Below are 16,910 nucleotides of genomic sequence, written 5' to 3' on the forward strand. Positions count from 1 at the left end.
GAGCCTCCTGGGCTGGTTTCTGCCTTCCTTTTTCTTCTGTCGTTGGTCTGCTTTTCTGTGTGATTGTCTTGGTTTATCTTCTCACCTGTCGCCTTCTCATCGGCATGTGCCTGTGCTTCACACCAGCTTGGCCATCCTTGATGTCTAATGGCCGCTTCACATAAAACAAAGTGAAACTGAATTTCAGGCTAAATGTTCCTTGCCTATTCCTGTAGGCCAAACTTGCTGTATTTTATTTAAACAAGAATTTTAGCTATTCAAATTATAGACTATGAACTATGCTTAAACTATCATAATTTCAGAAACCCTGAGACTATCTGGAGTACTGAGCAGTCTTTTTTCACTGTATTTTATAATTCTAAATTGTATTGTTGATACATTTAAAACCCAAACCAAAAAAACCTGAATTGAAACCAGGTCATGTCGGCTCATTTTTATAATCCCAGCACTCAGGAGGCTAAGGCAAATTGCTGTGTTGAAGACTAGCTTGGGCAACATGCAGTAATGAGTTGTAGTCTAACATGGTTTGCAGTATAAGACCCTATTTCAAATTATTATTTTAATCAAAAGCTTTGAGTAGTTATATTGGCCGGCCTTCTGTAATTGGTCCTGAGAGCTTGCAAGAGAAATGGGGGTTGAGTCTGAAAACCTGGACTAGCTGCAGAGCTTCAGCTCCAGAGGGTTGTCTGGAGAATCCAGAAGTCAGTGGGAACCAGCCTGGCCACACACCTCACCCGAGCTTTGCCTCCCACGTTGTGGTCAGACAAACTATCTGTTCACAGATAGCACACGTGTCTCTAGTTCCCAGTGCTGCTTAGATTGCAGCAGGCATCTGATACTTGAAATCTAAGTCAGTCAGTTCCCAGTCTGTCCAAGTTTATTTGCTTCCCTGTCTCAGCGTACTGGGGTGCAAGTTGTGTTTTAGTTTTTCATCCTGCAAATCTAGAAATGATTCATTTTTTCCTCTTAATATGTAAACACTTTCCTAAAAAACAAACAGGCTTTAGCAGAGTTATGTAATTTACTTGTGAAACCTTGTAAACATTTTGTTGTCTGAAAAAAAAATGCTTGTTACATAGATATAGTCCCCAGATGGGATAGATTTGCACAGACTACCTGCAGTTGTGAGAACAGGACTTGGCTTTGTGTCCTAAGAGAAGTGTGTTGCAGTGCTCACGAGTGCCACAAGGTGTTGCTGTTGCACCGCAAAGGAAGGTGTGTCTCCTCAGCTCCAGGCATTATCACGTCAGTCCCGTGACTGCATGGAGTGAATTGCCTACGTTTGTTGCTTGCTTCAGTAACTTAGAATCCTGATTTGCATGATTGTGTCAGGCAGTGAGACCTTGTTTGTTTACATTTTTACAAATGGATGAGGTTCCATCTCAGGCAGCTGCTCAGCTCCAGTCAGCTCCCTCTCTTGCTTTAGTGCAGTTGGGGTTAAGCTTTAGGCTTCATTAGAGACATTGCCAAGGATTTTCTAATAAGGTATCACCAAAGGTTAATTAATGTTGTCCAAATATTTTTAAACTGATACCAAATCTGTATTTTCCCCAAGTCTAAATTATTTTGCTTTCATGTTTCATTGGTGGAGTTGAAAATTTTTACTTTCCTCTGTATGCATATGAGCAGTCTATAAAATCAATTTTACGTTATTTTGGTTTTATCATTTAAAAGTACATATTGAAAAGTTTGTTTTGATAATGTTAAAATTTTCTCTTTGGTTAAGTTGGTTTTGTGAACATTGTGCTTCTGTAATTTTCCTCAGCCTGAGGCGAAGTCGGAAGAGGGCCCAGGGTGGAAGATTCTGCGGGACGACTTCATGATGGGAGCCAGCATGAAGGACTGGGACAAGGAGAGCGATGGGGATGGGGAGCCCACTGGCGGCAGGGCAGAGTTGGCCCACCACTGAACAGACGGTCACAGTCAGCGTCCAGCTCTCCAGCAAACCCTGACGACCCCGCCTTGAGGCCATCTGCTAAATGCCAGGACTTCCTGAGAACCTGTGCTCTAGGGCTCTCGTGTGCAGACTGTATTACAGTTGTATTTTTAATTCTTACATACATTTAAGCTGTTTTTCCAAAATATCTGTACAATGGAATATTTTTTTATTTGAGCAGTAAGATGCACATTTTCTAGGATCCTTCCCTGTGGGCACATGCTGACTGCACATCTGTGTCTCTAAAGTGTAGTTCCGTTATAATTAAAATTAATTTGATGTAAGATTTCTCTGCTTTCCTACTGAGATCCAAATATCTCTCTGTTGTGGAGGGTAGATAATTGGTGTCATTGGTTTGTGTGGTTAAGCCTTTAAGAAAAAGGTATGTAAATTTTGGAATTGTGTGATCCTTTTATTTGAATTTTAGAAACACTGAAAAAGCTGTCTGATACCCATCCATGATTTCTGTGAGACTTGGCTCCAGTTACCAAGTTGGTAAGGGAAGTAGGTAGTTGATGTGATGTGTTCTTTTGAGAAGGATCTGTGTCTCCATTTTTCTATAAAGTGAGCCCTTCCACCACCCATGTGTACATACTTGAATCTGCTCTACATTGAGGCCCAACCCTACCCAGTGGGCTGGAGCAGAGATATTTATGTTTTCAGGCCAAATCAAAGGCTACAAATGTGCTGTGACTACAGGGGCCCTGGCTGGAGTTTGCTGTCAGAATGAAGGACTCACCTGTAGTACTGAACTCTCATTATAGAAAAGCTCTAAGGTGAGTGTCTGTCTTCAGCTCACTCGGGAGCTACTTAGGTGTTGCATTAAGTCATGTGACTTTCCTCAGCAGTGATACAGGAATGCTAAATAATCCAGACATTACTTAACATAGGTTAATGCAGCAATACACAGCTAATTTGGGGGGAAATTGTTCTGCCCACAAATGTTGCCTCTTCAGAACAAATATGCTTCCTCATTGTCTTCTGCTGACCGTTTGGGTCAGACTCCTCACTTGCAGTTTTCTGACGCTCACGTGTGGCCTCGTGTGGATGACAGAGGTGTGTGCGCAGCTGCCTGTGATGAACGGATGTTCGAGTGGGGAGCTGGCTTTTCTAGCCCTTCAGTTCACTTCAGGAAGTTGAGCCCAGCTTTCAGAACACACAAAAGGAAGAGAATGTTCACAGATTTCTTTTTTCAGAAGGGATTTTATTCCATAATAAAATGGAGTTGCCCCTGGACCAAAGTGTCACTTGTGAGAGAGGTCATGATGTAACTTTGTCATGAGGACATGTCTTACAGGTTTTAGAGTCTTTGTGTCTTGGGTGTAGAATAGTGAAGCAGAACCAGTCTGTGAGGAAAACTCTGAAGTGAGCATGTCTAATTCTGAGATTCTGGGCTTGACTTGGAAATCTCCATCATCTTGCTTTAGCTTCCCAAACAGTTGTGCACCACACACCCAGCCGCTTAGTGTGCCCACCCAAGGTGGGTGTAGTAAATAGCCTACCTCTGTCACCTTTGAATTTCTAAATTAAAATTCCTCTATCATCTAGGATTCCAAGTCTCTGTGTTTCTACATTAAATTGTATAAAAAAACAGAGGAGCTTCAGTCCCGCTCTCTTCTGTGGTTTGTTCTTTCCTTCCTTCCTTCCTTCCTTCCTTCCTTCCTTCCTTCCTTCCTTCCTTCCTTTTTATTGTGTGTGTGTGTGTCTGTCTGTCTGTCTGTCTGTCTGGACAGGGTTTTACAACCTAGAGATTGCAGATTTGGCTGGCCTACCTAGCTGGGTTTACAGTTGAAGATCTGTATGCCTTACTATTACGTGGTGTGGGCATTGAACCAAGTGCTCTTGCTCTTGCTTGCATGCTAAACACTTTATCTGAACTACCTTCCAGGGAAGAGAAGTTAATTTTATTTATCCAGAAAGAATTATAGAGACTGATAGCCAACAGTGTGATGGTTATGTATGTCTTTCTCTCTTTTCTGGAAGACTGTTTGCAGTAGTTTCCTGTTGGTTCCTGTCAGACAGTCTGAAGCAATGTCATTTCAGAGCAAAGCCCACCATAATAGGTCATGTCTCTAGCATGGGTGGGAGTCCTGACACTGGTATTGATTCTTCCTTGCCTGAGAGCTATGTAACAGATTTAATATATACTTTCCAACCCCCTTGGGTAGACTAGCTCTAAGTTACGTTTGATATATCTTGGAGGCCAAGGCTTAGTCATGAAGAGTTACTGAAAAGCAGACAGACAAGTGGAGCTGGAATGTCTGCTCAGTGGTTAGTGCACTGCTGCTCTTCCAGAGAACTTGGTTCGATTCCCAGCACTCATGTGGCAGCTTACATCTGTCTAATTTCAGTTCCAGGGGATCTGACACTCTCAGAGTGGAGAAAGGGTGTTGTTTCCAGGGCGCACCAAGGACTTTGGGTACAGAAGTTATGCAGAAGAATACCTAGTGGACCAGCCAAGTGAAGCCTGCTACCTGTAGGGTCTTCAGCCCACATGGATATAAAGTAATTCATAGATGCCTAGCAAAGACAAAGTAAAATGTAAAAACTGCAAAGCCTCAGGCTGTGGTGTAAAGGGACACAGCGTCACATAGTGGAGCAGGGCTGGGAGGCGGTAAGGTCTGGAAGATGCCGCCAAGTGGGATCTTGAAAGCACACGGACATTTCTATAAAAAAAGATGGAAGGCTGGGCTCCGCAGGCTTTGTGCGGCTTCGTTCCTTCAGTGTTTTGTTGTTTGCCTCATGCAAAGGATTGACGGAGCACCGACTGAGCTAAGAAGGATCATCTCTTCATGACCAGATGTGCTTGGTGTGTGCTGGGCTGGTGCCGCATGAACTTCACTCTTAACAGAGCATGAGACCAAGGAGGGAGGGAGAGGGAAGGAGGGAGAGGGAGAGGGGTGTTGATTTTTAATTCTTATTGTTTTAAAATACATTTTAAGAGATACAGCGTTGCCTGGGGTGGCCTTAAACTCCTGGGTTCAAGAGTCCTCTTGCCTTCTTCAGTAGCTGGGACTCCAGGTCCACATTGGTGTTTCTTAGGAAGCCTGCTGTTAAGTAGCTGGTAATAGATCTTTAAAAAAATAATAATGCAAACATATTTTATGTCTGTGGGTATTTTGCCTGCATGTATGTTTGTACACCATGTGTGTACCTGGTGCCCTCAAAGGCTAGAAGGTATTGGATCCCTGTTACTTGTGAACCACCATGTGGTCACTGGCAACCTAACCCAGGTCCTCTGCAAGAACAACAAAGCACACTTAGTTGCTGAGCCGTTGCTCCAGCCCCCAGGTCTTAACTTCTGCAGAAGCGTTATTTATCTATCCAGTAGAACTTTAAGGTTACTTCGCATACTTTGCCAGCACTGATTGGACACCCATTTTAGGTGCTTTGTCACTGTCACTTTTGTTGACATCATAATAAGGGGTTGTTTAAAACTAATGGTGAAGTTGAATCTCCTCCTCATTAAAGTTAAATGTCCACAGTAAATGCTAACATGCTTACATGGAAGAACTGAATTTGGTTTGCCAGAACTCATATAAAAGGCTGGGTATTGTGGCAAACCTTTGTAATCCCTGTTTTGGAAGGTGGAGACGGGAGGAAGGCTGGCTAGGTAACACAGCTTAACCAGTGATTGTTAAGACCTAGTCAGAGATCCTGTCTGAAAACATTGCTCCTGAAGAACACTTGAAGTTGACACATCCAAATGGACACCACCCCCAACAACTTTGAAGTAAAGCCATTATAGTGGAATTTTACATTACAGGGCTTTAGAGTAAGACGCCTGTGTTGAGCTTGTGAGTGTGATTTCTTGGTGCTTGTGCATTAGCTTTGTTCTTGGTGAGCACTCTTCCACTGGGGAGAGCATTCCCCTGTTCATTGATTCCCCGCATTCATCCATTGCGATGAAGATGAACGAAGGCAATTCTCATCTCCACGTCCCTCTGGGTGTGGTGATGCAGCGGCTTTGCAGCCTACGCAGGTAATGAACACAAGGACTACCTGAGATGAGCTGGCAGAAGGAATTCTGGCAACAGGACAGAGCTACTCCCTGCCTACAAACAGCTCTCCTTCCCAAAGCAAACAGGAGCCTGAAGTTTGAGGGCTGGAGCAGAGCTGAACTGAGTGACATTTTGGGGTCGGTGTTTCTGGAGGAAGGACACTGGTATCTGAACACAAAGGTGGGTTCTGACGGGGCCAGTCAGAATTCTGTGCAAGGAGAATGGGTTCTAGGTGTTCTTAACTAATCCTTGATCCTGTAAGCCAGTAGTGATTCTAGTTTAGAGGGGCCTCAGAATTTTCCTGTAGTCTACTGAGTATTATTTGGGGAGTCAGCATTGATGTAGATGCGGGGTAAACCTCTTGTATGTTGTTACATAAGGTACCTAATCTCCACAGCAGGAGCACACATAGAAACCTCTGGTTTCCACTGAGGTCAGCAGACATGCAAACCGAGTGAACATGACACCTGCTTCTCCTAAGACAGTGCCCTCCTATCTGCACACTTTGTGCACTCTGGTGACACTGGCTCAGAGAGATGACTGTTGGCCGCTTGAGCGTGGGTAGAAATAAGAGAAGTAATGCATTTAATTTTACTTTTCATTAAAACTTTTCAAAGGTACGGGGAGCTACCTGGCACATCTTGACTCTGAAGATAATAAAGTTACACAGCATATATATATTTGTGATTAAAACAGTGGTGGGTTTGGGAATTCCATTCAGTGTTAGCTTAATTGAAAAATCTCCCCACATGCCACTGGGTGTCTGAATACTTAGTCCCCCGCCCACGGTGCTGTTTGGCAGGGCTTAGGAGATATGGCTTTGCTAGGGGAGTGTGGCCTCAGGGTTCATTCTGCTTAGTGCCTGCGACTCAAGAAAGGGCTTCCAGCGTACCGTGCCCCTCTTCCCCATCTCACCATGTCTGCTGCTTGCCACCATGCCCCTGCTCTGCATTCTCTGTAGAATCCTATCCCTCTGGAACGGTAAGCCCAAATAAACTCATTCTGAGCGTTTCCTTGGCCCTGGTGGTTTAACATAGCAGCAGAATACTTAGTAACTTGCAAGTGTCTCTTCTTTGTCTCCCATATTTTCTTCAGTGTATCATATCCCATATATGCAAGGACTATTTTGATAGTGATTGAGCAATCCAGTTTCGGGGACATATTTTGAAATTGTGTGTGTGTGTGTGTGTGTGTGTGTGTGTGTGTGTGTGTGAGTGACACAAAGGGATAAATAATAGCTACTGTTCTTATGTGTTAGGTCACTGTTAATGAAAAATAGTTTAGGTTTTAGCATGAGTTAAGATTTTAGGATGAATACATTGTACTTAAGTCTTGTCACCATACACTGCAGGGATAGGTGTATGGTGCGCCACAGAGGATCTGAGCACTGACATTGGGCACTATTTAAGTAATAAGCTCCCCTGTTGCAAAGTCCCATCTGGGTCTGGATCACTTCTTGGGAGCTTCCTCGGGAAGTGCTTTTAGCAATCTGAGGGTTCCATCCCATCCCCGTGCACACTGGACCTGCTGCCAGAGCAAATGTTACAGACTTGAGGGAGACAGAAAACAACACTGTGGGTGTTATTAGCCCAGCCAGTTTCAGTGATGAGGTGTTAACCACATTTTGTATAAATAATAGTTTCTCTAACCCTGGAATCATCATGCTGTATTTTTAATGCAATCAGTTCATAAACATCAAAGTGGGAACACCAAATTTGTATGGGGTCAGGACTAACTGGGGCTCATAGTAGAGAGACAGCTGAGAGCTGTGTCCCCTGTGCGTGGGTGGCCTTGCAGCTGTTGATCAGGCTACTAGACAGTTGCCTCTCTGCCTCTGTGGACCCAGACTAGTCTTAGGCAAAAATGCATACCCCACCATGGAAAGGACATAAACAGTGAGCTGACATCAGCTCTGAACACGGCGGGTCGGCAGCCAGACACAGCAGTTATCCCCAAATACTGGGTCGTGGAAGCATAACATCTGCACAATAATATTTGTCTTTGTACAATAGCACTGGGTTCTCTGAGCCTGTAACCAACACGAAGGATCAGATCCAAGAGGGTCACTGTGTTGTTATCCTCCACAAGGGCAGCAGGGCGAGGAGCAGCCGGGCTGCACAGGACATCGTGACCCTAAAGTGCTTGACAGTAAGTGACAGCAGCTACTCAGCAGTCTGCTGGTCTTTGGAAGTCCCTTTCAGCTCAAAACACCATTTAGAGAAATGCTGTTTGGGGGATTGTTTTTAATAGATCATATCCACATGTGAATTCAGTGATTTTTTTTTTTTTTAGGATGTTAATGTTACCTGACAATTTTATATTTTTCCCATTTCAAATGATTACTGAAGACAAAGAAAAACACCTTTGATGCCAGTGTGGTTTCTCATGGGTGGTTTGGTGAGAATTTAACTATATTAGAGAGTAATAAAGTAGGCCATCCTTTGTAAGACTGACTTCAGAATCTGAGAAGACAAGCCCCATGTTGAAAAATGCTAATATGTGGTGAAATACCATGGTCTTTTGCTTCTTAGGAAATGAAAGGAAGAGCTTTTTGTCTTAGCAGGTTGACCAGTTACCCCAGGGGAACATGGACCACAGAAGCCTAACTTTCCCATCTTTCATCTGTTTCCCTGTGCTTAAGTAAAAGCTGACTTTTAAATGAGCACCTGTTTTCTTGGTTTACTGTAGTCCCCTTCAATGTGAGGACACCTTCTGCAATTTCAATTACCCATGGAAACTATGTTTTAAAAACACAAAGTGGGAAAAGTCGGGAATAGTTCACATACTTGAAGCTGTATGCTGTTCTGAGCATCATGAGAGAATGCTTGAATATCCTGCCTTGGGATGGATCCTCTTTTTGTACACTGGATCTACAGGGTACTACCAACCCAGGGGAAGCCATGCTGGTCATTATAGTGTAGTGCTTATATTCAAGTATCACTAACAGTGGCCTAAGTACTGTAGTGATCTCAGCAGTTTGTGCCAAGGGGAAGCTGTAAAATGGCTTCCTCTGAATGAAAAGATGAAGTTACTGTCTAAGGAAAGTTACTGAGGCTGCAAAAAGATGTGTAGTATGGTGGACTACTTTTAGAGTACATTTATTTTATTACAGGATATTTTAGTAATTATTCTAATTATATACTGAAGGCAATGATACATAGTAACCATAGGGGTGTGTGTCTGTGTGTGTGTGCATAAAGATGCATAAATAGGCCTTGCTACTTTCCAGTGCTAAGCCAGCCCTTCAGGCATCTTTAAATGTCCCCTGTCCATAAGGAATGCCCACTGTGTGAACTGGTACTGATGACTTAGAGAAAATTAGATTCTAGGAATTAAACTCTTAGGGAAAAGATAACCGAGCATGTTTAAGTTAGCAGTCTTAAGTGTGTCATGAACATGTGGCCAGTGTGAAACAGACTTGGACACCAAGTAATGAGATGCCCATCTTCCCACCAGTGGCAGCTTTGAGTTCTGTCGCCCTCAGGGTGTGTTTGGGTAGCTGAGGCCAGTTTATTGCATCGTGTGTTGCTGGAGAAGCCATGACAAGGTCATGCCTGAGCAGGTCTGATAATTAAAATGTTATATTTTGATTATCTGGGTTATGTCTGGCCCTCACAGATGGTGTGGCTCCCTTTAGTATTGAGACGCAATAGATTGCTTTGCACTGCTGCTTTTTGTTTAACACGGTGGCTGGCATTCTTGTTACACATTATAAAGATTTTAGCTTAGAATGTTAACAGCTAGGACCTAACAGGTGACCAACAAGAATGCTCCACTGTTGTTGATTAAAGACTTTGTTTTGAAGCAGAGTATCTATCATTTAGCTCAGGCCTCAGTGTGAGAGGATGGCCTTGAACTTCAGATCCTCCTGCCCATCTCCTGAGCACTGGGAGGACCTGTGCATCAGCATAGCCTTTTGATCCTCTGTAGGCATCAGACCCTGGGCTTCCCAGATGCTATGCAAGCCCAACCAACCGAGCCTCATCCCCAGCTCCTGACCCAAGTCATGCTTTCAAAACTGTAATTTCTACTTCACGTGTAGTAAAAATGCTTTAAGTACACTAGTTTTTTGAAGGACTTGGTAATAAATAGACAAGTGATATGATTTCATATCAGGATATGTGAGGAAAATGTTCTAGCATGAGAGCATGCTAAGTTTCTGGAAATGGTGAAATACCACTAATATCCCCTGGGTGGCAGAGTTTCCACTGTCATTGAATCCTCTTATGGACTTTCTCTCCCCCACAAATTGAGTAGTTGTTTTTTACATGAGTGTAACTGGCATTGATTAAATTGTTACAGCTGATCAGATAGCCAGACTGACCCTAGAATAGTATGTTCACTAATGATTCCACTCAATGTAAAATCCTAAGACAGAGAGACTTCTCCAAGGAGCAAATAAAACCAGTCATCCGTAAGATGGTTTCCGAGTCTCTGAGGCTTGGGTCACCATGACACACTGTAGCTGATTTCTTTCTCTAGTTGATGGATAGCTTGACATTTCTCAGGAACTCTAATGATGCCTGTGTTTTTAAAAACACATATAGACCTGATTCAGAAACCACAAATTATAGGAATATTGATCACACATTTTGAGACATAACTCCCTCAGTTACTTGATGTTAACTTTCCAGAAGTCCCTGGTTTGTGGAAACAACAGCTTGTGTTAGACAGGAAAGAGCAACATGAAAACTCTGTATTCTGTGAACCATGGTAGCTAAAATATTTAAAAACTGTATTATTGAGCATGAGTTCCAGGAATGAACTCAGGTCACTGGCTTCTAGAGCAAGCAGATTTATCCGCTTTTGCTGGCCTCCTCATCTTCTAGTTATTACCTGTTTTTGTCCCATGTGGGAGGCTGGCTTGCCTGTGACCCACAGTTTCTTGAGGCTTTACTGTTGCGATGGTGTAGTTGTGTAGGAATGACTGAAATGTAGAGAAAGTGTTTTTAAAGGGGAGCTATGAAGTGATGTTGAGATAAACAAGGCCAGTGGTTGTGCACAGTGTCACATGGTCCCTGTACCCAGAAGAGGGAAAGCCAGAGCCATCCCTGCAGACTTGAGAACAGCTTTATCCTAACAGGACTGCTCGAGGTACTCTGCCCCTTGCATTTATGAGTTACATCCCCTTCCCTTCTCACGGTGCCTGGTTTTGTGTGATGAATGATGTGGCTAATTTCATTAATAAGAACTTTGATTAAATCTGTAAGCCCTCTAACATTCTTTTCTGAGAGCTGAAGTAGTCACCAGAAAGTTGCGGTCAGGACTCTCAAGTTTTACGGATCAAAGCCATCTCCCTGGCTGTACTTTCAGAAATAGTTATTAACATATACTTTTGCGTCTTAAAATACTTATTTACCAGTTTTTCCATCAGTCATACAAACCACAAAGAGGGTTTTTCTTTCTTTTTTTAATGTTACTGTTGCCCTATGTTTTCTGCTTTGTTTTCGTGTTTTTTAAATTGCAGAGTGAGGTAGTAGAAAGGCAGAGTTGCTTGAAATATAGGCTGGTGATTGTGCTAGTAGAATTGTACATGTTTGGAATCTCACACGATCTGAAGCCCCTTGAGGCAAATGGTGACAGTCACCTACAGCTTATGCGTCTTAAAAATGCTTCCACTTGAGCTCTGTGGCAGGCACAGCCAGTAAAGCCCTTGTCTCATAAGCAAGCAGGAGGGCCAAAGTTTGATCCCCCAGACCCACATAAAAAAAACAGAAAGAGTCCTTCGTGATAGATTAGTTTATAATCTCAGGGCTGAGGATGTAGAGACAGGAGGATCCCTGGCCAGTCTTAACTTAGAGAGCAGTTCAGGGCCAGTCACAGACCCTGTCTCACAAAAGAGTAGATGAAGCCTAGGGGATGACACCAGATGATGTCCTCTGACCTCTACACACAAGCACCCAACATGCAAATGAACATGCACATGCAAGCTTGCATGTACACTCGCATGTGCACACGGGCATAAGCACTTCCTTTTGTGTTCTATCAGACTCACCGAGGACCCTAGCCCTATTCTCTCTGTCATGTGACTCCTTTTCTTTCGTTTTACTTTGTCTTTGACCCAAATACTTTGCTCTTCTTCCCCAGTGCCTTGGTGTAGGTGGTTCACTCTGTCCGGTGCTTCTGGACCACACAGATGGTATGTAAGGGAAGCTGGAGGGGACGTCTCAGCATTAGTATTGTGTACACATGCCACTTGCTGTCTCAGATGATGGATGTCACCAGTGTCAAGAAATTAAAGGCATTGCTAAAGGAACCCAGGTCACTGGGCAGCTATACTCCTGATGGAACTGCCCCCAGGCAGATTGGACATGGAGTGGTCTGGCCTGGGAGTGATTTGTTCCTTAAGGCTGCCTGGGTGCTGGCCTTCCTTGTTCTTACCTCTTGACCATTCTCCCTCTGGCCAGCACAGCTCTCTTAAAGGCCCTCTCTTCAAGTTCCCTGCCACTGTCCCAGTGCCTCACCCTGAGCTCAATGTACAGATGTCAAGGAAAATAGATTATTGTGACTCAGGGTGGGAGCCGTATGTATGCCTGTGTGCATGCGGGGCTGGTGCATGCACACCTAAGTGCGTGTGCTTGTGTGTGGCCAGAGGTTTGTGTCAGGGGACTCCTATCACTCCCACCCTCCATCTTTTTTTTTTTTTTTTTTTTTTTTTTTTTTTTTTTTTTAAAGCTAGAGTCTCTAGTGACTCAGCTGGCTAGTAAGACCCGGGAAGCCTCCTGTCTCTGTCTCCCCAGGACTGGGGTTACAGGAGTACACTGCTGTGTCCAGCTTTAAATGTACGTGCCATGGATCAGACTAAGGTCCTTCCTTATGCTTGCAAGGGAAGGACTTTACTGACCGAGCCATGTCCGTGGCTCTTTTTATGATTGTAGTATTCACCGAGAACGTGTTAGTCCATGGTTAAACTTGTTTTTTGAAATACGTGCAGATCGTGAGAGAGAACCTGATGTGGAGTAAGTGTTGCTTTTGAATTATGGATTCAAAGACGAGCTCTCACAGAGCCAGAAAGGTAAAAGTGGCTCTGTGGGGGAAGGCATGGTGACCGAAGGTAAGAGTGTTCCCCCTTGACCTCCACAGGTGTGCCATGGCACGCATATTCACACAAATAAATAACTGTACAGATAGAAGTTACAAGGAAGAGTGGAAAATAATTATCCATGCACTTAGTCACAGTGATTGATAAAAAACTTTTGCAGCTTCGTGTTCCCCTACTTTGTGTCTTTTGTTTTGAATGCTAGAAAGCATTGAGAAAGCATTCTAAATTGTCACAGATATGTTATTCTTTGGTGAGAGGAAGGAGATCCCAGGCCAGGCCGTTACTGTAACACGGGACAAACTCTAGGTCAGCAGTGAGCAGCCCTGTTTGGTGGGTGCTCCACACCGCTGAAGTGAATAACAAACAGACCCATTAATAAGTAGTCAGGGCTGCTGGTCGGAACAGCTGCTTCCTCGTCCACCACCTCTCTGGCCTAGAAAGCAAACACTTCACTTTACGTTGTTTAGACCTTAATATTTAATGCTTAATTGAACTTTGATCGCAGGTCCCCCTGACCACTGGGGTAGTCAAGATGGTGTATGTAATATGCTTTCTTACCTGATTGCCAGTGGAGCTCTGAGCACATATGGTCCTTAAGTGTGGTGGTTTAGCTTTCTGACTATGGGGATGCAAAGGCCTTAGCATTGCCAAAGACGGGATGAATTCATGACAACCAAGAGCTGCTCTGGAGAACCACTCTCCTGTGAGACAAGAGAGGCTCCTCTCCTGCTGAACTCAGTCACTGTGCTCAGTCACACCAAGAGAGACAGAAAAGATGTGTCTGTCACCCCCTGGGATTTGGGAAAACTAAAGGAGCCTTTTAGGAAGAGATTTGGCCTCAGGCCTAGAATCTCAGAGACCACTAAGTGCTCAACCACTATTGTGCACAGGAGGGAGGACTGATCTTGAGAGGGGTGCTTGCTGCACGGAATGAGTTTTCCCAGATGAAATACAGGGGCTTGCTGCTGCTCTGCCCACCCATGTCCTCAACCACATCGGCTTATCGTAAGATGGACCTATGGCTGTTCCCCAGGCTGGTCTCGGCCTCCAGTAAAAGGCTCCCTGGCTGCAGAGGACACCCTACTTAATGTACGCAACAGATTTTCCTAAACCACTGTATTCCAAAGTGACATTGGCCCTCAGTGGCTCTAGCCCCTCACTCCGTGTCTTCTCTATATACAGCTGGATCAAAAAATGGGACTCACAGGTCAACTCCAGCTGATGAGACCCATCAGCCACACAGTAGCTCTTGAGCAGTTCTGTTTTGGCTTATAGACTCGCAGGCGGTGGTCTAACCCGGAGACCTGTTTCTGTCTGGAGCTGACCTTGAAAGAAGAAGCCTGCCAATAGTGAAGGTTTTACCATGGTTTTCAGAATCATTTAGGTGTGTGTTGGAACAATTCATTGCAGGGTTTTACAGGGTCAGTGGGGTAGAGGAATTTTGTGTTCAAGGTGGGTGGAGAGGTGAATCAAGAGGCTTCTACAGGATTCTTAGAACACGGAGCAGAAGATTCTGTAAGAGGGCAGTAGACGATTCTGCATCCCCCACACTTATTAGCCTGTTAATTCAGGCCCACCGTTTCCTGTTTTCTGCAACAACAGACCTCACTTCCTGTGGCTTCTCTCTCCTTTTCTGTAGAATACATTGCTGTATATAATGCTTGCCAGTTATATCATTACAGCTCCCTCTATTAATAATACACCTGCCATGCACTGTGTGCACCCCTAAAGGCTGGATCCTTTTGAACTAGGAAATGATATAGAGATCTAGACCTGGGGACGGGGGGGGGGGGGGGATACTCAACAGTTTTCAGCTTTACTAGCCTGTCTAGTCAGTGTGGCCACAGTCATCACTAAGATTGAAATGTTGACTTTGACCAACTAAAGGTGAAAGGGAAAAAGACCAGTCACAAGAACGATTCCGGTGTCCATCCAGTTTGGGCAGGTTGGCATAGAAAATGTCAAGCTCTGAGTATTTTGTGACAGGATACAGCAAACACTGAAAACCCAGGTGTCTCAGGTATATGCTGCGAAAGGCAGAAGATGGTGGGTCATCTCTGTCTAGGAAGGCTGAGGAGAAAGCCACAGTAGCAGGAGGCTCACAAGATGAAGGCAAAAGTTCCTTTATTCAAAGCAGCAACACAGAGCATGCTTTGGGGGAAAGGGGTGATTCTCTTATCTGCTAGTAAACAGAGGGTTGGTTTAGAAACAGACTAATAAAAAACCTGTTGTGAATCCCTGAGAACTCAAAAGTTAGGTCAGGAATCTCAGATTGGAAGGCATGTCTTCAGGGCTGCCTGGGCCGGTCTTAAGTGTTCTGGTTCTGGGGGCTCCATGGGGGGGGGGGGACGGAGAGGAGAGAGAGAGAGAGAGAGAGAGAGAGAGAGAGAGAGAGAGAGAGAGAGAGAGAGAGAGAGAGAGAGAGAGAGAGAGAGGCAAACGGGCCTCTGCACATGTGTGTGCACACGTGCTCACTACAGGAGGGACTCAATCAGGGACCCTGCGAATGAATGATCCCCACCTTGTAGAAAAGGGATGCTTAGCTGCCTGCCCCTCCACAGACAGTCCCTTGGTGATCATAGTGACTACTGCAAATTCCTCATGCCAGTCGCCCTCCCCCAACGGGCCATTCCCCTTTCCACACCTCCTCAAAGGTTGAGAGAGCTCGTGGTCTTAGTAACAGAGGACTTCTGACTGTAATCCTAGCGCGTCACTTGGTTGAAGGCAAACACGTGGTTTGGGGAGCACTTATAAATCTCTGCTCCGGGCAGGATTGTGATGTTATCTGCTGGCAGCAGCAGGTTTGCTCAGAGCGGAGCTGCTTAAGTTGCCGGTGGGAGAGCAAGTGGGAGAGAAAGAGAAGGAGCAGAGAGCTCAGCTTTATGGCAAGCGCCAGGGATGGAAGGAAGTATTAGGGTCTAAAGAGCCGTTCTGGAGCAACCCAGCTGCAGAGAGAAGGTATCAGCAGAGGTCTACTATTTCAGGGTCGCAAGTCCCTTCTTACCCTAAGCGAGAAACTACAAACTAGGGAAGGGTGCGAGTCTCGGGATACCCCGCAGCCAACGCGCCCAGGAGGCAGTGTTGTTCCACAGGGGGTTAAGGAGGTGGCGGATCTCTGTCGCCCTTGGCCGCCTGGAGCAAGAAAAGGAGGATCTGCAGGACCGAGCTGGAGGCTGGCCCGCTTTGCAGGCAGCGGCGGCGGCTGCAACGTGGAGCGACCCAGCCGGGTGTAGGCCACAGCGGGGCCGGCAGGAGCGGGATCGTCGCCGCCTGCTCCGGCCTCGGCGGATCTCCGGGGCGGACAGTACCCCACCGAGAGTCTCCGAGTGAGCCGCTCCGGGGCGCATCTGCCTCCCCGCGGCTCGCCAGGCTCGCCCTCGGCGCGCGCACCCGCACGCGCGCACCCGCGCACACATCCACACGCACACTCATCCACACACGTGTGGAAGGCAGGGCCGAGCCGCTTGGTCTTTGAACATCTCAGTTAGAGCCCGGCGCAGCCCCGGCCGCCACTCAGCGCTCCCTGCGGCTCTGCGTGCCTCCTGCCAGCCCCCCGGACCTTCTCGGCTCTTCCCTTTTGGCTGGAGGATCGGAGTTCAGATCAGCCACTCCGCACCCGAGCCTGACACACTGAACTCCATTTCTTCCTCTTAAGTTTATTTCTACTTCAGAGCCACTCACCTTCCAGAAGAAAAAAACAAACCTTCCTTACTCCTTAAAGTGAGCGATACCCCCCCCCCCCGCCCCGGCATCGCATATTAATATCTGTCTCCACGTTGGGAACGCGTTGCATTTTCTTTCTTTCTTTCTTCTTCTTCTTTTTTTTTTTTTTAAAAGGAATCCCAGCCAGGGACGTTTTTCTATTGGGCATTGACTTTCGACTGCTTCGCAAAAGTTTCGTATTAAAAACAACTCTACCTGACCCGCTCTG

General features: G+C 45.5%; 1 protein-coding gene across 2 annotated transcripts in view; it reads left to right on the plus strand.

The window, feature by feature from the left end:
• Positions 1–3,435, plus strand: part of RRP15 (ribosomal RNA processing 15 homolog) — a 31,512-nt gene extending 28,077 nt beyond the window's left edge. For both annotated transcript variants that reach the window (XM_080942400.1, XM_080942401.1), the window contains exon 5: positions 1,766–3,435. In XM_080942400.1, the coding sequence (XP_080798526.1) occupies positions 1,766–1,909 (144 nt within the window). In that variant the 3' untranslated portion in view covers positions 1,910–3,435. The remainder of the gene's footprint in view (positions 1–1,765) is intronic.
• Positions 3,436–16,910: the final 13,475 nt, after the last annotated feature.

The sequence above is a fragment of the Micromys minutus genome (assembly GCF_963924665.1).
Source record: "Micromys minutus genome assembly, chromosome: 1".
Classification (NCBI taxonomy): Eukaryota; Metazoa; Chordata; class Mammalia; order Rodentia; family Muridae; genus Micromys; species Micromys minutus.